The 25,723-nt window shown below is 37.5% G+C and overlaps 1 protein-coding gene across 1 annotated transcript in view; it reads right to left on the bottom strand.

Moving 5' to 3' along the window:
• Window positions 1-25,723, bottom strand: part of PKP4 (plakophilin 4) — a 101,763-nt gene that overhangs the window by 33,777 nt on the left and 42,263 nt on the right. Inside the window, exons 5-10 of the mRNA XM_087732981.1 lie at window positions 13,607-13,641; window positions 9,424-9,555; window positions 9,080-9,270; window positions 7,692-8,250; window positions 3,306-3,497; window positions 1,542-1,762 (exon numbers count right to left, since the gene is read on the bottom strand). Of these exons, the coding sequence (XP_087589107.1) occupies window positions 1,542-1,762; window positions 3,306-3,497; window positions 7,692-8,250; window positions 9,080-9,270; window positions 9,424-9,555; window positions 13,607-13,641 (1,330 nt within the window). The remainder of the gene's footprint in view (window positions 1-1,541; window positions 1,763-3,305; window positions 3,498-7,691; window positions 8,251-9,079; window positions 9,271-9,423; window positions 9,556-13,606; window positions 13,642-25,723) is intronic.

Below are 25,723 nucleotides of genomic sequence, written 5' to 3'. Positions count from 1 at the left end.
AGCTTTCTGAATGCTCCCTCACTCTGATTCTAGAGCGATGCTTTCAAATAGCCCAGTTTGAGGCTATTGTAACACACTAACCTAACCTCTGCCATAGCACGATATGCAAACCAGAAACCGAAACAGATAAAAACGTAAGGTAAAAGTATTCCACTGTGAAATTACAAGATAAGAAGGTGCATCAGCAATGAAAACTGAGTCAGAATTTCTTTAAAGTTCCCTGTTATGAATGGGAAGCATCCCTATTATAAGTAACTTTTCTTGTAAGCCATGCCAGAACAGGCCAGCAGTAGCATGCAGCTAGCAACCATTACTACTTAGAGGCAAGATTATCCTATCAACATCATTTCGATGAATGTACCACTCAGTTAAGTGAAATTAATCCAGTCTCTCCATATCCATTAAAAAAAAAAATATATATATTAATTTCCACTAATAAACAGAACAACAAAATCTATTAAAACCAGTGCTTTTGTTTTCAAGACTGAAGAACAGGGCCAAACTAGAAAATAACTGAATCATGCTATGAGCCTTCTGTAACACAGGAAGCCCAAAAGATTTCAGTGTAAGACTCTAGTCTGACCATAGCTGTTAGCTATCTTTTTTCAAAGTTTGTTTTGTTAGTTAGTTTGTGCCCTAACGTTTCCATACAAAACTAAAAAAGTTTGTATGGTGCCCTAATGTTTCCATGCGAAACACTCCTGAGCCGTCACTGGAGTCCATACCTCCACTATGAGGTGCTCTGCTTTCAGTTCCTTCTAAACCAGCCGAACGCGTAATGGGCTTTCATGGCCAAGGAGTGTCTAGGAGCTGCCTCAATGAACTTGGACGGACTGGAATTTCTAGCCATCACATACCCATACTGAAGACAAACATTACCATAAATCCCTCCAAGCTTTGCGTGGACTGGGTTTTGATACTCCCATTTTAGAATACGTTTCCATGAATAGTGCCTCTAATAAGTTGTAATGATATTATTGCACTTGTCACATGCCCACACTGCATACATACATTCACAACATCAAACTAGTAACTATATTCGCTTTCAAAATGGTACATTTATATAATATTTTTAAACTTATTCTGAAATTTAAGCAGGCTGCTCATGAAAAATTCATTCAAATAAATTAGGCAGGTACTTTCTAATTTTCAAACCCTGATTCCTATTCCCATAAAGAGAAAACTTACTACAGAGTAAAACTTAGAGGTTGTTCTGTAGTGTTACTCAAAAATACTTGGAATAATCCAGTCAATTCTCATCAAATTTGTAAGTATTTCCTGTAATAACTTCTATGTGAAAATAAACACAAGAAAAATGTAATAATATCAAAATGCATAAAAGCTGCTCTTTCTTATGGTAACAAGTAGACTGCACTTATTACTTTGGCTATAAAGGTATAGATCTTAATATCTGAAATAGTCATGATTGTTTAAACAATGTAAAACTGGAATATGCACAACAAAGTGCCATATGTATTCAAGGAATGTATTAAAAATCTTATTACGGCAAATATGTATGATTCTTGAAAGCACAAATGGACTTGCCTGGGGTCTTTCTGAATGCTGTCTATGGATGGAGATCGCGTGGTCCCATCATCGGCGGGCGTTGCATGCTGCAGCCTGTTATAACTGGACTCTGACAGTCGATACTGCATTGACCTGTAGGGTTCCGCATAGGTAGCTGTTGTGTTCAGAGCATAATTATTTCTTTGGTATGTGAGTGTGCTACGCTGACTGGATGATCTTTGCAGATTTCCGACTCCTAGTATAAAATCAGTATTAAAACAAACTAGGTAACAAATGTTTATTGAAGAGAAGAGGCAATATGTGGTTAAAAATGTAAGCAAAAAAAAAAAAAAAAATCAGTCCTAAAAACACGTAGCGTGCTCAATGTTGAAAGCTATCGCCAGATTTAAGGGAGCAATTACTCAACGTCTCAGGGAAGACAGAGAGGTTAGTTACAGAACTAAAGGTTTGGTGGAATCAGGCTTATGCCTCAGCTTGCCTCAACAAGTATTTAAAGTAAGAAATGCATCTTGTGCCATCAAGCAGAAATCAGGATGTGAAAGGTTTTCACGGTTTGTAATAAAATTCAATTGCTAACAGTAACGTCAATTTTCCAACTGTACTAAAAAGAAAAAGGAAAAATAAGTAACCAAAAATTTACATAGTTTATATGATATTTTCCTTTTCCCAACTACGTGTAAAAGCTAACAAGGTGATTTCAAAGATTAAGCTGATCGTTTCAAAACCGGGAACATGTATCTTCCTGCTTAACAGAGGTGTTGTGGTAGCTTTTGTTCTTCCAAGGTAAGTGATATGAGGTAGACACGTAAACAGAGAATTCCAATTTCTAGTCATATTTCCTCATTGGCACATCCTGACAAACTTGTTTCCTCTAGGTTGTAGAAGACAGGAGAGCTGCAAAACCTGTTGCCTCCTTCAATATTCCATACTCTTAGTATTTCAGTTACATTAAAAAACTTTAAAAAGTAATTTTCAAATGTGTGAAAACATGACATACGAATCGGACACTTTTCTATAAATACTTCTAGAGAGTTACTTAGTTAAATCACTCTAGTATTTTTAGAGCTTTTGGAAATCACTCCACTATACAAGTTATTAATCAACCTTAAAGAACAAACTGCACTGCAACATGTATTACATTTCTCTTTACAGATAATCAGTTCTAATACTAATCTAATGCCTATGCACTTCATAATATACAAGTAGTAATTCGATGAAATACTATAGAAATATTTCAGTTTCAATACACAATCTTCAGATATAGTATTTTAACATTATCCTTTGCTGAGAAGCTGGGTAAAAACAATATTCTTACTGTGAAAGAGGCAGTAGGTAATCTAAGTGTGCAAGCTATCATTTTATTGTACTGATGAATAAAAAAAAAAAAATGAACAAACTCAGTTCATAAGAGAATGATGCACAGAGAATGCAAGAGGAAGCAACAATTTTTTTGTCATGAAATACGCTTTGCTTGGATATACCCGAGCACGTGATATCAAACAAAATATTCTGACCCTAAGCTGACACTGACATATAGCCTCAAGTATTTCTTGCAAACATCACAAAAGCTTTTTAATTCCTGCTAGCTATTTTAAGTCCTTCAAACCCAGTTTCTACCTCCATCAATTTATAACGTCTAGTTTTTCCTTTTAAACTGGCATTATATATCTCATATATGTTCTCCTCTATGCCATCGGTTCCAGGAAAACTCCAGTAAGTAAATTAAGCATGACTTTGGGACACAATCAACGGAAGAGCTTTGGAAGCCCTTTACCCACCTGACCCCGTTCGATACAATGCTGACTGGGATCCCTGGTGGAGCTCGATTGTTCCATGATTTGGACTACGGTACACGGGGCTGTAGTAAGTCCTGCCTTCATAGATAGGGGTGATGTGCAAGTCAGGAGATACAGCTGATCGCAGTTCTTGTCCTAATTGACTGTGTTGACTAGCGTATGAACTCCTCAGGCCTAAAACCAAGAAGACGGAAATATGTACACAGCCTGTATCAATTAAAAATGATAAAGCTGTCATGCTTGAATCTTTCTTCTTTTAGCCAAGAAAAGGTGTTAGTTGTATCTACAGTTATAAAGGTTTATTCATTAAACTTCTTTCCATTATTAAACGATCCATACTGAAAGATTCATTGACAAAGCAGCATTTCTTTGATGAAAAATTTTGTCCATACACTGACAACTTTAAGTTTTCCAACTCAATTTTTTGGTAGCATTTCTAGTTGAAAGTCTAAAACATACAGAGCAAAAGCTAAGTCAGCATGTGCAGTTCACAGAATCAGCAATGACAAGGTAACTTGTGAACCTGACAGAAATCCAGTTGTGAAACAGGGCACAGCCTAAAGGGGATCATAATCCTGAAAATGAAACAACACGTGGCAGTAAGAGCAAAAGTCTTCTTGGTAGTGGCAGCAGAGATTTAGGCATGTGGAGAAAAGTCTTTATAAAGGTTTAAATAGCCCATGAGGTGTGTATACACATATTGCTATGCTGCAGCTGCATGAGAATCTCTTTTTTTCACCTTGCCTTTCAGCTGTCCCTCTTGAGGTCCTTTCAACTTATGTCTGTCTCATTTAACTTAAATTCCTCAGCAGTGGACCTCCTGCGACCACTTTTGCAGTGCTAGATCCCGGTACATGATTGGCAGAGGGCAGAACAGCTTTTCAGTAACAGCATTTTGAATAGCACTGAACAAGTTCAGATTTGCTTCTCCTTGTGAAGGTTCCCCCTCTATCTGCTCCACGAAAACTTCATTCACATTGCCTAGAATTTCTTTCCATGCATTTCAGTGTATTACCGTACCTCTGTAACCAGCACGGATGTATCTTTCCCTTACTATTTCGCTAACTGAATTAGCAACCAATCTCCTATTAAGTTCACTGCTGCCATCCTGATTAGGGGCTTAGTGGTACAGCCTTAATCCTATATTTCTTCTTTTTCAGTCCTGGAACATTTTTGACATACAGCTAATGAATGCATTGTATCTACTTTGTTTCCTGGTATTGGTGTTGTACTAACTAGCTACCCTCCACCAACTTCCTCATCTTTTTAATGCTTTCATTTAAAGCATCCTAGTTCCCCTATTTTATATGTCCAGAGTCTACAGAGAGGCACTAATGTACTAGACTGGGTAGTGGAAAAGTAGTTAGAATTTAGTTAATTCCGAGAGTTCTTCACCATCTCCTACTTGAGTTTTGTCAGCTTCTGTGCTGCTCTTAGAACCGAGGGTACAGAGCTTTTGCAACTAACAGGACGCATCACCCAAAGGAAAAGCTCTTCTGCACTCCTCAGTTTCTCCTCTACCCCTACTCTTAAAAAAATTCTCCTGGCAGCATTTCAGAATTGCTGTATTTCAGTACTCCTCTCTAATCTCCCACACTTTTGTATCATCTGTTTCACTGCCTTACACGCTCTTAACTGACAGTCTCCTTGGCCGAACCTTTAGCTAGCTAAGCGCTAAACAAGCCTCAGATGCTCATATTTAATAAAATATAAGTCAAACCCATATTTATTTTCAAACTTCGTTTACTTATATAAGTGCTAGGTAACACTTTTGCCACCTACACCAACTTGGGGTTTGAATATTACACTACCAGGAAAATTCTCTTTAATTTTGAAAAGCTTTTTTTTTTAATGTCCGTATCCCAGTCTCTTGAGTTTTTACTCCCTTTGAAACAACTACACAACACTTCTCCTTTTGCCCCTGAGATTTACCTTGCCATGGGGCTCCTCTTCTGCTCTCTGACTTTTCTTTACTGCATCTTGCAATGGTCTAATCTCCCCTTCGCTTCACCCATTTTGAACTCACTCCAGTTCCTGCTGCTCTTGGCATTCTTCGTTTATTCTGTGATTTCACCAGTTTTGTTCTTTTAATTAAATTCTTCCGAGTAAAGATTACCCAAAATACTTCCCATTGTACTACAGTAAGTAAGTGTGACAATCACATACATCCCACTTGGTCTCAGACCAGCATTCCTCATGCTTCCCTTCCTAGACTGCTAACCTAATTTTTTCAATCTTACTACATAATTTATTGTCATCTTTCTTGCCTAAAATTATATGCAGAGTTTATCTGCAACATTTACTCACTACATCAAATCATAAATTAACGGAGTTAGAAAAAAGTTAGCAAATAAGTATGTAACATATGGGTGGTACAGCCAAGGCAAACACATTTTTAAACGTTTAGTCATTCACAAACTCAAGTAGGGCATAAAAACAGCATAATTTTTGGTTTTAAAGGATATTTTAAAAAATATTTTATAAAATTAATACCGTTTGGTCTACTTTGCTGTTACCATTGTGGACACTAAAAGCTTTAGCAGCTATCAAAGCAATAGAATATGCTAAGTGAGCTATGCAAAGGCAATGAAACGATGGAGATTACGGAACAACTGCAAAATAAATTAAGTAGTGATGTGTAACCAGATGTATCCTGCATTTGAGTACTTTTCCCCCCAAAATCACAGACCTGCTCTATCACAGTGTCTGCAAGGAAACCTTTGGGGGTCCCGCAGGTCATCATTAAGAAAACAGAGGTGGTGAAAACAGAGCAAAGCAGGCAACTGGACCCATGTCTAATGCAGAGCAGGCAATCGGACCTATACCTCCCAGGTGACAATGCTATCTCCTGGGAAGACACCTTATTCACATCACAGCTTTCGCAGAGCACGCACCACACACACCCTGCTTAGAGACTGTAAGCACAGAAGGAATAGAGGACCTGCTCATATATCCATCCTCTCCTGCAGCTTACGTAGCAGGGAAGAGTTCTGGATGATACTAAAGGCTGCCACAGTAGTAACCTTCCCCGCATCCAAACTTCCTCTCAGAAAACTGATCATATACAAATTTGAATTTAAGATTTCAGGTGTTATATCGAACTGTTCCATCTAAAGAGACATGAAAACTAATTTATACTACAAAATGTAAGAGGTTCTTTATAATACTGTGGGATTCTTACAGTTTGTAACACAGAGCCCAGGAAAACCAGACCATTTCAAGTTTCCTGGAAAGATTACAGGGGGGATGGCTATAAAGCAAGATGCTCTCTAAGCTTGACTACCACAGTTGCTGATTACTTCCTTAACACTAAAAGCATTAAATTTAAAGCATCTGTTTCTGAATTACTGATTCACTATCCCAATAACTCCTTTTTTCTAAAGATGTATCAGTTCACCTATTTAGACACGGTGATATTCCCAAGCAGTGGTATTTGTAAAGTGCCTTAACATTTTAAGAGTACAAGATTGCTGTTACATCACAAGTCATGCAGCCCACTGGCCTGCATTCATTTGAACTGCTGAATACCCCTTCATGCCAAACTGATTCCCCCCCTTATCAAACTGGTAGATTATTGTGTCTTGCAAAGAGAGGTGAGGGAGAAGACACCTTACACCTTTTGCTGGGGAATGACAATATTTGGGCATTTCCTGCAGTATAATAGTTTAAAAGAAAAAACGGACGTTGCAGTCTGTTCAAAAGAGCACATGGTCTAACTGCAAAATCACCTTGTCTGTGCTCATTTAGGTGAAGGTCAGAACAAAACCAGTAACACACACAGAACTTAAAATGCAAAGTAACTGCATCTTAATAAGAACTGCCTCTCAGATGAATAGATTCTACCTTTTAGGGCTTTACTTTAAGATAATATTACAATGGTTACCCTATATTTAAGTTGAAGTACTTTCAGATAACCCAGAAATATTAGGGAAAAAAAGACTAAAATTCAGTGATACTACGTTACATATGAAAGAACTAGACATAAAACTAGTTCCAGCCTAGTATCTTTTACTTTATGTATAGCCGGCACATACATTTAAATGTACATTTAAATGTACTTTCTCTTTGAAAATACTGAAGTGCCTCTGTTTGGAAGACTCAGAATTTCACTTAGCTACTTAAAACATACGATGTAATTTAACGGCTAGAAAAACAGTAATTAAAGAGAAAGACAGTGTTCACAGGGAACTTATAGTACGATTGATCCATAGTGTTTGACATCAGTATTTACAACTGATTTGATACATCCACCACAATTATGACCTAGTACTGCAACGTTTCATCCACAAAATGACTACTGCATTACATGTTTTCTACAGTTGTAGGTTTGTACCAAGTTTTAAGCTGTGTCTTTACCTTTTTACTAACCTGTAAGGCTATCTGGACGCGGAGGGACCATTCTCTCATATATATCATACTGCTGTCCATATTGTTCAATATCATGAATTGTTCTTTGCAGTGTTGTTCCCAAATGCTGTGGAACTGCAGTCATGCCAGAACGCTTCGGGGAAGAAGATCCCAGCTGAGTTTGGGATGGAGAAGCTACTCTGGTTTGTACCTCAGTAAGGGCAAGAGGAGAGCCAACTCTGACTGATGTTTGGTATTGGGAAGTCCCGCCATTGGGATTTGCCGTCTGTCTGGATGTAACGGAGCCGATCCGCCGCACGGCCGTTGGAGAGGCAGGTCTCTGTGCAGCATAGGGGGATGCTGCCCGCTGTACTGGCAGAGTAGTGGATGAATATGCATGAGAAGTAAGGGATCTTTGCTCAGTAACTGATGGAGAACCGTACCCGCTACCCAGAGACGTTCGCAGCGACCCCCTGGAAGGGGAAACACCTGTGCTGACCATGTAAGAGGGAGACTGTGCTCTGGATGGGACTGAACTGACACGTCTCATGACTCGGTTGGTAGCAATATTCACTGAAGGCTATTTAAAAAACAAAAACATTTATTAGTTTTATCATTTAGGCCACATAGTTGATACTTTTTCCCCATAAGACAGGGAAGTCAACAAGAAATGCATACAATGTAACAATATATAAAAGCAGCTGAAGAATAGCTTTCGCCCTAAACAGAATTCCTTCAAGCTTTCCTATAAAATAACTTTTTTTTCTAACCAGTATTTCTTAATATATAAAATGGCAATTTAGCATTAAAAACCATCCGTTCCTCATTCTTATTTGGCTTTCTATGTTCATATGCACCTATGCTTTCTTTCCTCACTACTCCACCACTTCAGAAATTCAGGCACAGCAATGCAAAGAGTTCTAATATAAGCTAATAAAGTTTTGTCAATTACTGTCTTACTGTCATTCTGATTAATGAAAAAGAAGGGGGGAAAAACCAGAAACAGTAGAAGGTACAGGAACACAAATGCCATCTTCCTTTAAGCACTATGTTTACACACAGGCTAAATTCTAGGAGATTTCCCCAATATCACAACTGAATTTTAAGCGAGCGATACTTTCTTCATACTATATTAGCAGCGTACTCTGCAGTCAGGAGTCCTCAGAAGTTTTACTTAATTTCAGCTGCAGTGAATGAAGGACATCACACACATGCTGATTTCAGCAAACAAGTCTGTCTGCTGCAAGCCATTTCTGGTTTTTAACCAGTGAAGGTGCTAAATAGAAGTGTAATTTAATAACATTAATTCCAGCCTACACAAAGGTAGGTACAGCTATACAATCACTGTCTTTAAAACTGCGCTACAGACAGTGTACAGACAGAGATACAGTGTGCCATTTTGAGCATACCTGGACTGATGTCTGCCCTTCAGCTCGTGAGCTTCTCGCCAAATGGTTATTAGCGGTTCCAATAAGGGAATGCTGCTGTCTGTTTTCTGATTTGCTCAAGTTTTGGCTGTTATGGAAACTGCTTACTTCCTGATAACCACTGTCAGAATAAGAATTCATTTGTGTTGAACTTCTTGAGTTACCTACAGACCCTGTAGATATGAAGCCAGCATAAGAATAAAAGCATCAAACAACTTCACAAAAATAAAATATAATTTTGTTATTTGTTGCATTCATAATCATATTACATTTTTATACAGTCAACACAGAAATACATTCTATGATTTAAAATGCACACAACAGACCCTCACTTTCATGGAGAGATGTCTGTTCTGGTGAGTAGAGGTTCCCTTGTTCTGGTTCTGTCCTAATGTCATAGGCATTGGTATGAACACTCTCTGACGCTTGGGGTTTGTTTACACTGGTGGTCGGAGGATCTGAAAGAATAAGTGAATTACATAAATCCAATGTTTCATATGTAAGTTTCCTGCAAACTCAATCATAATAAATTTTCTCACACATACTAATAAAGAACTTGCTACTACTGGTAGACAGGTAGCATCTACCAAACTAAATGAAAAGCGTGTTACTACTAGTGTCCGAGGATCTTGTTTCCTGTAGTTTTAACGTAGTTCTACAATTCTAACTTTTCAAACATACGTTCCAACCTATTTTAATGAAAAATATAATTGATTACCTAGTAAGTATACTTTGCAGAGCAGAAACATTGTGCAACTGTGTTGTAGTGCACAGAGGATAGCTATCACTTGTCTTAAGGTCCTGTAATCTCAAGAGCTTCGTAAGTAAAAGGCTGAGCTGAATTTCATCCCTGTTTGTGCACCATCAACAGAAGTTGCTGCAAATTTTATACATTTTTTTACTTCATATACTACTATCCAAATGTTTACTTTTGAACAACTCTTAAGCTAACTTCAGTTCTAAGAATATTAGCTGAACCGCACAGAGGGCAAAGAGAAAGCAAAGGAGACATCACGACACTGTTATGAAGAAAGGAAAAAGTTAAACATAGCCTGGAAAAAAAGGACAAAGATGAGGACATGAAACAACAAGAAAAACTGAATCAAAATTATTTTGACAGAAATATTAAGCATTCAATTGCCATCATGCTACACTTACTGATGAAGAACAGGCGTCAGAGACGCAGTATAGAATCACAGAATCATTTAGGTTGGAAAAGACCCTTAAGATCATCGAATCCAACCATTAATCTAACACTGCCAAGGCCACCACTAACCCATGTCCTCAAGCACCACGTCTACCCGGCTTTTACATCCCTCCAGGGATGGGGACCCAACCCCTGCCCTGGGCAGCCTGGGCCAGGGCCTGACAGCCCCTTCGGGGAAGAAAGTTTTCCTAACCTCCAACCTAAACCTGCCCTGAGGAAGGGGAATAGGAAATGTGGGTTACATTTAAAAGTAACACCAGATATGTAAATTCTTGCTGAAAAAATATATGAGAGCGAGCCTAGAGTGGAAACCAAAAGAAACACGCTAAGAAGCACCAGTCTAGCAAAAACTTCTGTGACTGCTTCATGCCAAGAGCTGTGAGGTGTGGACAGTGAAGCCTGCTAAGTGCTCTTTGAAAATGAATACAACAGCACGCTACAGGAAGAGGCAAAACTGTTAGGAGTTTGCAGAAATTCCATGCTAGGAGGAAGACAGAAAAAAGGGCTGAAACAAATTGAACAAAAACTCTCTCAAACTGACAAAGAATACCCTGATATAAAATCTAGTGGCACTCATGGAAAAAAATCCCAGAAAAAACCAACACAACCCAAACCAAAAAAATCCTGACAGATGAACTATTGGAAATTCTTTATCACAGTTGTTATTGCAGTATACTTCAAAAGATAAATAAAAACCACAGAGTATTTGTACCTACCAAGCTGTAAAGAAACACACTGATTTTTGCCAATAGCTGTACACAAAACGCCGGTGTCTCACTATTTGCACAATTAGCCATAATGGAACGTTCATACTAAAAACGTTATTCATTAATTGCTATTATGAGGAATGTTCGAACACTATTCAAATACCAGACTAAAAAAAAAGATATATAAAAATCAACACATCTTCGAAATGACAGGCAGTCAGCACAGTTCTTCAGTCAAAACCATCTAGTAAAATATGACACTAATTTTTTTACTATAATAGGAGTATCATGACCAAATTTAATTAAGATTTAATAAGAAGTGTTACTACACTTCCATTAATTTAATCATCAGTATGCCTAGAAATGATAGAGAACCAACACTGAAATAACGCACTTCCACACTAACTCGATAACAGAGCATAACAGACATCAGCGGGTGTGACATTCTTTAGCACTGAATACCTGCAGGTACTGGGACATTTAAATTAGAATTCTATTCAACTTCAAGATTTTAATCTTCAATCCTTTTGTTTAAATAATACAAGGCCCTGTTACTTTAGTTACTTGATATTACATGATACCAAACCAATTTCAAACTGACAAATAATCAATTTTGGGAGAAACATGTAGGAAGAATAAAGTTCAATTGTGCAGTGCCATACAGACGTTCCTAAGACAGAGGTCTGAACCAAAACCTCGCTTCCATCACACATTTGCCACCAAGCAAATGCTTTCACAATGCTAAAAAATAAAGATTGTTTAGGCTCTCCAACAAAGGCAAGAATGCACAATAAAATGAATTGTTGTCTTTCTGTGTCTTTCTGCTACTATAAATCATGAGGAGAGTGCCCTGAATAAAATAATAGCCTTTTTATAAATGGCTGCTGATCTAATATTCTGTTTATAAGCATTTTATATTTCTGTTAAAAATTCTGTATAATTCTACCGCCACATAAAGCAATTACAGCTGTGGTCACATCTTATCACATCATCTACTGATTTTTTGGATATAAACTACTGTCTGCAATCAGGAAAAAAGGTGATTTAAGGCAGTGTTTTCATTCATCTTTAACTTCAGTATATTTCAGATTACAGTGGAACATTATAGAAGCAGGGGAAATAATGTGATTAAACAAAAAACCCAACAACAACAAAAAAACCCCCACAAAAATAATTGTCACATTGAAAGAGTAAGTAAAATGAATTTCTCAATTACTTAAAAAAACAAATTTGACTTCTGTTTAAAAACATTGCTAAAAAAATACCTGAAAAGCACCGCCACGACTAGCAAAATTTAAATGCCAAGACAAGTAGGCTGTTGAGAATATTAGATTTAAAAGAAAGGAAAAAAGCTAATGTGTGCCTCACCTCAGCTGAGGCGATACCATGATGGCAACTGAAACCATGTAAATACAATTATGCACGAGCTTAAGAGCTTAAGTCTCTAAATAAAACAACAAACAGGAAGAGGAAGGGAAAGTAGATAGTTTGAGAGACTTATTTACCTAAAATAGTCACAATTATCATAATTATGAATATGCTCGAGTGAACAAGCAGATAACTATGAAGTGTTAGTCTTTGTACAGCAGAAACTGGATAGCTCTTAAAACTGCATGCATCCTTATATAAAGGTACAATATTAACACTATGCAGAACTTTGTTAATAAAACTCTTCACAAGCTACCTAAAATTCTAATTGCATTTTGATTACATTAGACCAGTTTTGCTTCATATGACATTCTGTCAGGAGTACATGACTGAATTAGAGAAACGCAATCCAGTGCAAAAAGCAATTCGCAGGGAGTCAAGGTCCCGTTTCTGGTCCTGCTGCGTGGTTCTGACGTGTTGACTTCCGCACATACACTTCATCACTCTAAAGAGGTGACCAGTGTTCAGAAGACTGACTCTTTAATATTAAACTATTTTAACTGATGCAAAACTCCTAACTAGTTAAATGCTCTGATCTGTGAAGGACAGATTGGATTATTTCAACAGACACTTGAATGTCACTTCTAAGATACAGAACTATACATTCCACCTAATACACTCAAGAGTAGATGTAGAAGTACTACAAGAAAAGTGTTTCTCATTTTGGAAGGTTCAAGCTATCCTGAGATACGAAAATAGAAAAAGCACTCTCAGAAAAACCTTTGCTTATTGGAGATTTTCTCAGTTAAATACGAATAACTGTAAAAAGAACATCAGTTTTCAAGCTTAAAACATACAGTATTTTTTCCATGTTCCTTACCTGCCAAGGGGGACTCAAAAGTATTTTTGAATTAATTACAAAGGAGACCCAATACACAAGACTTTTGTTACCATCACATCTCACACAAAAACACAAAGGCGCAAAAAGGTGCAAGAAAAGTATCTGCCACTACCTCTAAGCCAGAACGACCTTTTACAATAACACAGGAACACACAAGTCTCTTCCTGTGTGAGAAAGAGGACATTAATGTTATACTTTAGAAAAGATACTTGAAAAAGATATGTAGCATTGCTACTAATGTTCAGTTCACTTCAAAACAAGTAATGAATGCCAAGAAAATACAGTTTTTTGGGCTTAAAGCAAAATGTACACATAAAAGATGATACCTGATGATCTCCAAGGAAATGACTTCTCAGTAGAGCTGCAGAAAGAAAAAAAATTATCACACAAATGAACCATGTGGCTAGTTTGGATTTTTTTCTTTTTAACCAAAGCATACAAAATCGTACAAACCAACCCAGCAGATAAAGTTTCAATAGCCCATGTACATAACACTCTGCACCACTATACACTGGACAACTAAACCCTTGGTTATTGAGTTTAATTTTGTATTATTCAGTGGGAATGCCCTGTAACTTACTGCACGGTAAATTATCAAGCAGCATAATCTGTCCGTACCAGGACAGGTAAGAGCATGATTTATGATACGCACTTCCTATGTAAGATGTAATGACGTAAGTAAAATAGCATACAGCAAGCATTCAGTCATATGTGTATGATTAGCAATAAACAAACCACCTCAAAGACAGGAGCATTTGCTGCTCATGGTAGGGTCTAGCAAAGGACGTTTGGGAATCACAATTCCAGAGCATTTTGCTTCTACATGCAAAACAGCTTGAAAAAAAAAAAAAAAAAAAAAAAAGAACAGAAACAGACCTACAATTTTTACTGTTATTTCATTTTCCAGTTTTCCAGAGAGAATTCTGATCCTTTGCATATGATGAGAAGTCAAACCATTTGACATACCAAAACATGTACACCTCTAAATGTAAACAGATAACAGATTTTGCACCGTGAAGGTTAAAGGGATGCCTTAAGAAACAACTATTTCACAAGATCAAGCAGGTGTTTCATATCAGTGTAAACCCCTACTTGTTACTTCTCTTGTATTGTTCCAATAACTATTTTATATCAACTACCTTAACCATTTTGTTTCTTCTACAAAGCAATGTTCTTTCATGTATTGATAACAGTATTGATGCACGACTACCTTTGCAGACAAATACAAAATTCACCCATGTATTAAAATTAGATACATTTTTCCATAAAAATATGTAGAGTATTTCCTCACTCGACATACGAGCTATCAAACTTTGAATATTAAATCATTTTTGCAATGATTACAAGCTGCTATTTTCCAAACAAAAAGCTATTTAAAGGAAAAATAGGCAAGTCCATCAGATTTTGTGATGCCTAAATATCAGCATGAAACTGTGATTTTGGGTAAGATGTATCTATTTCTAAATTAATGTTATTTATTTTACTTCTTTCTCCCACAGCTACCAGTTACAAAAAACTTTAGCACAGCAATATGAACAACGCTAGACACTTGTTTTCTAAAATAAAAACAATCATTTAGGAGCCTTTTCTGGAAACAAAATGTTTGTGTATAAAGGACTGCTAAACTTGCATACTAGCACAAATTAAACTACAATTACAATGAAATTTAAAGAAAAAGGAGAATTTGAATGGAGGCTTCAAGTGTCTAAAAGCTAACTTCATATCTAGGTAGTAACAGAATTTTTACTATGTATTGGCTATTCTTTCCCTCAGTCTACAATTTTAGTGTCTTTTGGGGTGCTCATTTTTTCTTTAGAGTGTACATGAAGTGGACCAGTTAAATAACACTGAAACTTGGTGTACAGAATTACAGGTGAAGAGATGAACTCCAGACTGAGACTTTCCAGGCTCATCTGCCTTCAAAAGTTTCGTTGTGTTCTACTGTATTTCCAAGACGCTTGTGGAGAGAAAGGTGCTCAAACACAGACTCCATCTATTCAGATGCATGCCTGAACTTTCACAGATGTTTCCCCTTTCCTGAAGAACCATCTTGTCCAAGCCCAGAAGTACAAATATCTTAAGTTTAGACAAAGACGAAATCACTTAGCAGTACTGGAACACAAGTCCAACGTCAGAAACACTAAATAAGTACATAAACAAAAAATCAAACTACATGCCAAAACAGGATAAGTGACCGCTTCAACTGAACGTCATCCTGTGGGTTTAACTAGGATAGTTTAAGAACTTACCCTACAACAACCAGCAGCTACCTTCCCCAAAACTCAGCTACTGTGACCACGCAAGTTCTGTCAATCCACCCGAGTACAAAGTCAGGTGGATTAGTTTAAACTACCTTTAGTGGTATAGCTTAAATTGGGATTTAAACAAACCCAGATTTTGCATGACAGAATCTGCTAAGGCATTTCAGGAAAGAAGGTCATAGCCTCCAGCTAACAGGAGGCAATAAAGAGCCACAGATGGTTATTTCTTAAGCAATTACAACTTTCTCCGCAGAAGAACAGACCAAGTGAACGTGGTGCACAAGTTAGACAGCTCTGTGAAAAACTAAAAGTATCTAGAGACACCTGGAACTCTGCAGCAAAGGAACTGTACTACCATCACCCGCCTCTTCCACAGCGGGAAGCAGCGCCAAGACCACCAAACCTCAATTTTTGCACAGCCTTGGGCTAAAGTTCATTCAATTTAAATAGCAACTTAAAAATATTTCTCATTTCTAGTACACTACCATTGAATCTAACTAGTGCTTTAACTCCAGAGTGTTTCTTTGGCATGTTTTGGGGATTGTAACTACATGCCAAAGTAAATTCTTTGCAACTTTACTGGTTTTTTGCTTGCAAACTGAACCTTTTAACTATTTTGATGAAACCTTTAAAAACGTTTCTATTGTTAAAAATTCATGAGGAAATTTGTACGAAGATTGGTATTGAATTCAAAAGAATTTGTATAAAACGGAATGAATTTTAATTATTGAAAGCTGAGTTCTGAATGTTAGTTAATCTACATGAATTCTTTACAGAGTATATTCTTTACTCTTCACCGAGCAAACTTGGATATAACGGGTTCTTTAATCAATTACTGTTAGCCTGCTCGTTAATACTTTGCTGCACTGAAATGAAGAAATAGGAAGACTATTTGACAGAGACTGTGAACACTGGCCCCAGAATTCTTGTGTTACCCAAGCATCAAGTTTTACACCCTTCACCTTTTACTTTATTCCTCAGACTTTCTGGAAACTCAATTCCGTATAATGAGATGACATCATTCTGTGGTGCTAGCAAAGGTAAAAAGTGCTAAGCATACAGAAATACTTTACTCTTACATACACGAGATCATAAAAAACCCCAAACGTGTCTCTACCCAACACATCTGGCTAATTGAACTTTCTTTATGCGTACAGGACTTACGAATGAGAAAGGTTGCTTTGTGTATGGGTCATAAGTAGAAATCTGCTTCATGAACAATTAAACTGGTTAAGAATTTAACTTGATTTTTATTAGTTATTTTTGCAGAAGTCCAATATCTACCACCTACTGACTTCATCATCTAATTTTGTCACCTTACAGATGAAATGTTTTGAAGGTACCAAATCTTTCAGCTTTGATAAGCAAGCCTAATGCATTTTATTCCACTGTTTAAAAACCAGTGTGGTCAAATACTGCACTACCAATGAGACGCTGCTGCCATGAACTCGTCACTAGGCTGCCTCTTCCTGACGGGAACATGTAACGTATCCAAAGAGAGCCTACACGTGGTGCCCTGCACTTCTAAAAATACTTAGCTTTAGCCCACTATTATCCTTGAAAAAGAATTAGGTTAGTAGGAAAGACATGCAGAAATTATATTTTTCTTTCAGAACAGTTTGGTATGACGTATATAGTTTTCAATTAAAGAAGTTAGAGATAAATATTATTACAGTATAGCTGCTATTTTAAAATGCTATGGAAGGAAACCATAGATAAAATATCAGACATACGGTCACGTACACAAAAAGAATTTCCTCTTCCCTTCTCAATCTGCTTCACAAGAGCACAAAGAATAAGTGAAATATAAACATAACTCTACACTAAGTGCATATAAAATACATACACTGAAACACTTAATTTTTTTAGCCAGTAACACAAATATTTGGTAACTGAAGATGGAGCATGCATACAAACTCTGCTGAAATCAATCTATTCACTTTTTTTTTTTGATCTTTTGCATTTTTTTCCTCATTTGTATTTCATAAGTATCTGAATTTTTTTGTCTGTTTTGTTTGTTTGGGTTTTTTTCCCCCTTTCTTAACTTCACACCTTTTCTTTGCCATCTTACAGCTTTAGTTTAAAGCTGATGTCTTAGACACAAAATTGAACCAGCTGCCAATCTGGAAAAAAACAATAACCTGATAAATGGAAAAGGTTTTTTATGAAGTCACTTAGAGACAAAACATACTAAGTATCACTAGTACCATTTTACATCCTTCAAGAGACAGATCTCAGACAAACACTTTCCAGCTTTGGATTTCCAAGTTAGAAAAGGAGATCAACCCTCCTCTCAGTTGAATGGCTATGACAGCTCAAGGACTTGGCCACACTTCAAAGGCAGAACTGGCCGGTCAAGGTCACGGACAGGTCTCTGACAGTAGCTGTGTATGAGAACAATACTACAATATAATAAAATCGCAGATTTCTAATTTTTGTTGAGATGTCTTAAGCAGTACGCTATTTTTTAAAAATTATGTAAACACAACTATGATCTTCAGTTTCTAGACTGGGCAGTTAAATTCTTAGCGCTACATACATCTTTTGCTGGTATTATATGACATGAAACAGTTTTAGCCCATTATCTTAGCAAGTATTCCATAAGATGAAATGTATTTCTGATTTAAACTACTGCTTGAGAGAAAAGTAGCGATTTCCATTGCCTGTCTTAACTGCTTGAATATATCACTGTTGTCATCAAAAAAAAGGCAACAGCTGAAAAAGTTACATATTATTTATTAAATATTTCTAAAACGGTGAAAAGCTGTAAAAAGCTAAATATATAATTCTGTTGAAAATGTATGTACTTCACACATACTTCTTTAGTGTTTTAGTTTACTGCTTGGCTAAGCTTTCATCATTGGAATACATCTGTTCTGTCAGGCACCCAGTAGCAAATGGTTTATTCACAGAGATTCGTGCTTGCTGCTTAGGCAGAGCTGCCAGCCAAAACTTAAGTGCCTCTTAAGACAATGTATTGTTTTACTTGTCCTTCATCTTCCATTTTAAATATCTACATCAAGAACATGTTTACAATTATACGCAGTATGAAGGCTTAAAGCTTTGTATAACTGTAAATTCTTGGTAGAGGGGGATTTTTCTAATAAAATGGCATATATTAAACTCCATAAACTTGTGATACACATTACAAGCAACTGGCAACCATCAAAATCAGTCTAACGAGATTTCATATTTTTGTTTTTCTTTTTGATACAGGTTAACAGAAGTTTTCACAAATATTTTAACTAAATGAGGTAATTTTCAGTCAACTTTCTAATAGCTATCTTCTTGGTTTCACTAATATGCCTAATTCCCGTACCCACTCCGCTAGACACTATACAAAGTACCATCGCCATCTTATGTCCCACATACAAAAATCGAACAGCTCTGCCACCAAGAGCAAGTGGTCCGACGACTCACTAGATGTTTTCAGCAGACACAGGCAAGCACTAATGCTCTGGGTATGAATTCAGAAAGCTGTATGTGGAACACTACGCCCAGATGTGGTCACTCATACCGAAGGATGCTATTTCAGTTTGAAAGCCAACGCTGAGAAGCGACTGAGACTCCCAAGCCCCCGGAGCAGGCAGCCGCAGAGGCAACACCAGCGCCAGGGACAGCAGCACACTGCTGCCACCCTACAGCCCTGTGCTGCCTGACACCGCGCACAGCCGGCACTGACAGCAGTAACAGCACACCACCCATCGCCAGCGTCTTCCTACCGGTACCACAAAACAGTAATTCAAACTGTAGGTCTCTGTCATGTTTGACTATCTTCAGAAAGAATTAACAGTCCTTCAAGTATTATTTTAGCTAAATGATGCATCACAGTAGCTACCATGGCACTCACTGCCCTTTCAGCGCTTCGGGCATTTTCAGAGGGCGACAGGTTAACACGTACTACCTGATACGTCACAACTGTCCACTAGAGACTTTAGGTCATCTTGCATGAGCCCTCGTACGAGCAGTTACCATAATTCAGCTGGCTCACGGTCACTTACTGCATCACAATCTGTAGTGTGCAGTAGATGTACATTCACAGTAAAAATAACAATCCTATTTTGTAGCCCAGTCTACTATTGGGTAAGATAATAAGTATTTATATATGCCACTGAAGTCAATATTAAATCATCACTCTTCAATTTATCACCAGAGCAACTCATCAGTAAGCTACATTTTTTTTTCATATTTGAACATCAGCAAATTGCATAAAAAAACCTCCCAAAATTCCTCAATGCTACTGGCATCCAAAAACTTTGATGGAATTTCAGAAAGGCTTACAGTCTGGGTAAACAGAAAACAAAAATACAAATACTGGAGCTCTAACAAGAAACTTCGCAAGTTTCACTCATTTTTGATGTAGACATGCAAAAATAAGCATTTCTAAATTTCTGTGGACTCAAGACAAATGATAGCACACCCTGTAATTTTAAACAAACAGTTGACGCTGCTTGAGTGCCACAGCTGAAGCGCTGAAGGAATGACATAGCATTCAGCATCAGAGACTTGGAATGAGGTCTTCTGTATCTCAAGATTAAGTGCTTTTGATCACCTGCTCACTAAGCGGAACACCTTAATTAGCCTTATTAAATGATAGATTGACTGGAAATATAGTGACTCTTTAGGCCCTAAAAGTTAGAGCAGGGGACCCTAGGATGCTTCCTGAAGTCATCTGGTAAAACTACAACCTAGAAAATATGCAACACATAATGCATACACAAAGGTTGTATGTCCACCATAACCACTAATGAAACTACCTACAAGCATGGTTCTTACTGTATTTGCATTCCCAGGATGGCCTGAAGACCTGAAGTAGGCAAGTAAGAAACTGTACAAACCAGAAACACACACATCAATGGAAACTTCTAACACGTAGGTACAGTCGAAAAAGCAAACCTGAACCAGGCTGTGAAGAAAACATGAAAAAAAATCATGAAAATTTGCTGATGTATTTATAGACCGATGGTTCCGATCTTTGTTCTAATTCTTTTCTTTTTCCCTTTTTTTTTTTTTCCCTACTAGAGGATTAGCAGAAATGAAAGATAAGAAAAAACAAGTTCATTTCCTGAGACAATTCTAAAGTAAGGGCATTTCAAAGTTCAATCAAATAGTAAAGACAGAGGAAGAGACACTCAATGAGACTGTTTTTAAAACAGAAGAATAAACCTAACACAGTCCGTTCTCAAGTTCTGAAGTTAACGTCACAAGATATCATTACAGTCCAAAATGTAATAAAAACCAATTCTTTGCATGTAATTATTTGTAATATAGAGAACAGAAATTCTACAGCTAGATTAAAGAATAATTATAAGAGAGTAAGAACAAACTGTAATGCCTGAAACAATCATAGCATGGACCAGTTTCTAACAAAAGGAGATTCCTTCATTCTGCAACAGAGATGGGTACTTCCTCCGCACGTTTAGCGTCCGCAACTGCCAGGTGACGTGACGACCAGTTATTTCATCTAACGTGGCAAGTAGTTCCTAGCTAGCTACTAGTGACTGAATTAGTCATCATTTCTTCTAAACTGTTAGGATAAATGGACTATTAATATCTGTGCCCAAAATAATCTTCCAACAGCTCTATGATGATCAACCAGGAGATCTTGATTTAAAATTATTCATTACTTAGCTAAATTCTGTCGAATACTTTTTAGCCCAGCTTTTATTGTATGCTGAAGCTCTGCAAAGAAAATTAAGTATGTCTTTTCTTACTTACTTTTAAATTTAATGTAGCTCTTTAATTGTTTTGTTTTCAAATTTCAGTAAGTGTAATACTAGCGTAAATAAATTAATAAAGTTTAAATTACTGAGATTCCTTCCCTCTTCCTGCCCTGAAAGCACAAACTGATTCTACAGGTAATTTTTATGGAGCTTATAATTTGCCACAAAAGTTTGGTAACATCACATATATTGCAACATATGCAGGCAATTTCAAATATACCTTTTGGAACCACTGCAATATTTGATACGTCATACGAGCAAAATGAAACTAGTTTCTGTAAGGATAATTACAGCCAGAGCAGCTCACTGCGAACAGTCTGGTCAGGATAAGCCTGCTGCTGCACGCCGTGGAATGCCCGGAGCGTGGGGCGGCGCACAGTTTGGAAGCGTCTCGCACGTTAGTGCTCCTCAAGTGGAACAAAAGTTACACAGCGTCAGACGACGGCGTGCTGGCTTTCAAGCAAAACTACTTGCTCTGTTTACACTCTTTATAAGCATTCTCGCATTTTATGAGAGAAAAAAATGCGTGACCACGAAATACAATACGTGGTCGTCTCACAGCAAGTTTACAGTGTTCAGCCACAGAGTGCAATATTTTACCGAATCACTTTGGAATATTTTCTGCTACTACAGAAAGTGCCCACTGTATTTTAGTTGGCATTGGGAAACGACGACTATCTGCTATGTAGAGCAGAGAAAATAAACCATCCTAGTAGCTATGAAATACATTTAATTTTGCAAAACTCTAAAAGACTTCAGGTAGGCACATTATTACTCGAACTGACTGTTCAGTACTTGAAGTGTTAAAATTTTTTTGATTATTTACCGTACTGCCTAAAGGGCTTGCATTCTGATGAAATCTAGTGTGCCATTTATGTACTTTTCTTTTGTTAAAGTGCTTGTGACAAGCTGCTATTATGAGTGCACTATTTTACAACTAAATTAGTAAGCATGAGCCTTGTGGTTGCCAACACCACCCAGTTTTCACAAGTTGCACACCACAGGTAACTCACAAAAATAATTAGTCGACTGTGAGAGTCATGCAGCCAACTCCCACCCGAGAGGTGAGGCAATGTGTTTTATAAACCGAGCCTAACTACTGACCCTTGATACATATTGGTATCTACCTGCATCAGCGCATACTCCGACACACCTGGCAGCCCAGAACTGAATCCAGCTGAATCAGTGACACCACAGATGGAAAGTTAGCTGCAGTGCTGTATCTGTTTGTACGGGAGGCTGAACAGCCCAGGGGCTTCTTCACAGAAACCTTGTGCACGTACATTATAGCATGAAACGAACGTAAGAAGATACAACTGAAACCTCATGTTGTTTTTCCCAGTCTATCATCTCCCATCTTGTAGTGCACAACACGGGTAAAAATATTTAATACTTACATGTAACACTGATCACGTATCATTTCAGGCTCTTAAGAGGTTTGAAAGTGTACAGGATGCCATGAAAGATCTTAGAAGTGCTGAGCACGATACCCATTTATAAAAATAATTATGAGAAGAGATAATTTTAACAGAAAAGTACAGGTACACAAAAACAAAGCTGTATTGGAATCCAGGGCTGCAGCTGATCTAGTGCTTCCTTATCCACCCATTACACTACAGTTGCTTAGGATCTGCAGATCTGCTCTTGTTCTCATCTTTTACACTCCTCTTAAGAGAGCAAAACATCCATCTGCTCCTGTGCGTTGCTTGCACTTACAATATAGTCGTACTACGGGTGGGTGACAGGCTAACAAACCTAAACTACAAGTACCTTCTGTTTGTTTTGCTTTGTCCATGTGTACAAAGCGATACACACATTTCCTAAGGACTAGCAGTAACAGAACAAACCATGCTTCTGAAAGGAGAGTCCTCAGGCGCACTCACGTAGGTGAGAGCCTGATCACCGGTGCCTACCTCCAGATGGATTGCTCCAGGTGTACATCTGCACGGCCTGCACTCCGTACTGTGCTAGCGTTTGGGCTCACGGCCATGAAGACCAGCTGAGAAGCTACACGTACTAGCTGCAGAGAAGTTTAAGCTGGTTTAAGGTACCGATGTTGCATTTCCCCATTCCCTTGCTAGCTGTCACCACAACTTCCCTTGGGCTGGCAGTTGTGCCAGTGGGCAATGAGCTGGCTCAGAGGGATGACTTGACTGACACCCAGAACACCCTGAAGCCCAAGCTGCAGCCACCAAGACAGGCATATGCTGCCGCAAAAGTACCTGCGACTTCACGTCAGCATCTTATTTGCAAAGCAGCACCACCTCCAGGCCAACGCCAGCTTGCAGGAATCCAGTTTAAAAGCGCGTAAATCGGAGACATGGCTACGACCACCGAGGTCAATAAAACATTCAGTTGGACCTCTGAAATGAAATGCTCCCGAACTTTTTAACCACATTAAAGGAGATTAAAGCACTATCTTTGAAAGAAAGTATTGTTGATTTCCTCAGGGACAGAAAACTTGAACAAAGGATAAAAATAAAAAGGTGTATGCATCTTATGATTTAGTTTTGCTGGCTTTTTTAGTTTTTGCCATTGCTTTGGTTTTGTGTTTGTTTGTTTTTTGTTTGTTTGGGTTTGTTTTTGGTTTGTTTTTTTTTAGGTAAGACTATTGGACAATTCTTATATCTGGCTAGGAGAAACATCATCTTGCTCTCTAAATGCTTAACTTCTCTGTATTTCTGGGAGCAGGCTGCTAGCTGTCCATGACCAATCTCTCAACACGCCATTCCGTTTCCAAGCCTCTTCTCCATGCCCTCTTCATGTTTATTTAATTTCTTGTCAGCCTTAGCAAAACATTTACATCACCTAGTTTGTGGAAACACATGTACCTTTTTATAGCTATAAATGTTGCTGCTATATTTGTGGCTGCTGTGATACTGCTCTAAGAGATTGTTTTACCTTGATTCTTTCAACAACTCTTTCTAACTACACTGGAAGCAACTGGTTGTGAAGAAATGAAAGCATCTAATTCAAATACAGATTCCCCCCCGCCCCAAGCTTCTCAACATCTCTTAAAAGGAATATCCACATTAAAGAGTAAGTCAAAAAATTAACCAAGGACATACACATCTCGGAGCATATTGTCCAAACCAAGTTTTCATCCTGTGTCCCTCAGTAAAAAAGTAATGTAGAATAGCATCCTCATCTATACAAGACCTGACTCCGCTGGGGTAAAAAAAGTTAGAAAACCAGGAGCAGTGGTCAGCATACAGTGGTGTCTGTAAGAACTGAAAATATAACTAGGCTTTAATTTTAAATGTGTAAAATATTTTATCAATAACTATGAAAAATTTATGGCCCAGAAAACAAGAGCTTGAAGAGGTTATCTAGATTCACAAACGTACTCGTACCAAAGTATACTACAAACCAACTTCTGTGCTAGTATTTTCTCCCCCTAAACTTTCATCATCTTTTTTTTACACAAATAAACATCATTTATCCATAAGGAAGCAACCAAAAGAAGAAATGACTCCATGCTGTTATAAATTATGTTTTCCATCTTGGTAAATGATAGTATTTGATAGAAGTATAGGATCTAACTTATTGTGTAGAAACAGGTAGTTGTACATTATTTCAAAAGCTACACAACAGTATCTGTGGGATAAGCCAACTCTGGTGTTCTTTGTACGTGAAATTCTCTGGACCTGGGACGTAGAAAAACCTTCTCCTTTGTATTACTCAGGCAAGTTCACTGAAAATGAACATTCAAGACTGAATGAAAGGTGGCCGGAGCCATAAAATAACTGAGGCTTTTTACTTATTCTTCCACAGGAATTTAACTTTTTTAGCTTTCAGAACAAAATCTGAGCAACAGCGGGAGAACTATGTGGATCTAGAGGGACGATAGGCAAGCATGAAGGGTATAAAATAGTCACCTTGTCCAAGGAGTATTTTTGACTATTTCAAAGTTTATTAAACAAAAGTTCTCATGCTAGTAACAATACTGTCAAATGACAACTCTGGTCAAGTAGTTTGATGTATAAAAACCAGCTGTGTTAGCTGGTACACTGGATTTTTAAAACTCATTTTTGAATAATCACCTCCTGTTTCTTAAGTTTTTGTAGGAAAAGCTTTCCATTTAACTTACAGAAATATTTATTATGGCCACAGGAGGAAACATTTCAGAATGATACCCAAATTTATTGCTGAAAGAATATAGAAAAAAACAGTATTTAAGGCAGGAGATCACGCTGTAACCCAAAATGCAGGTATAAATGTTTGATGAGAGAACACACTGTTACCTAGGCTTTCAGAATCAAAAGCTACCAATCATTTAATATGCTTGAGATAAAGGAGTGCCCAAACACATTTAGAGTTAAAAAGTTTGCTAAGGAATTAAAAAAAAGAAAATCATAATACTAGTTAAAGCTGAAATATTAATAAAATGCTTTGCTATAGTTATTGTATGTAAAAATATATTAGGTATGTTTCACACTATTTAAATATGCTAACAATA

The sequence above is a fragment of the Nipponia nippon genome, unplaced genomic scaffold (genome assembly GCF_047370975.1).
Source record: "Nipponia nippon isolate SJK-2023a ecotype South Korea unplaced genomic scaffold, ASM4737097v1 scaffold_5, whole genome shotgun sequence".
Taxonomy (NCBI): Eukaryota; Metazoa; Chordata; class Aves; order Pelecaniformes; family Threskiornithidae; genus Nipponia; species Nipponia nippon.
This window is presented reverse-complemented; position numbering and strand designations above follow the sequence as displayed.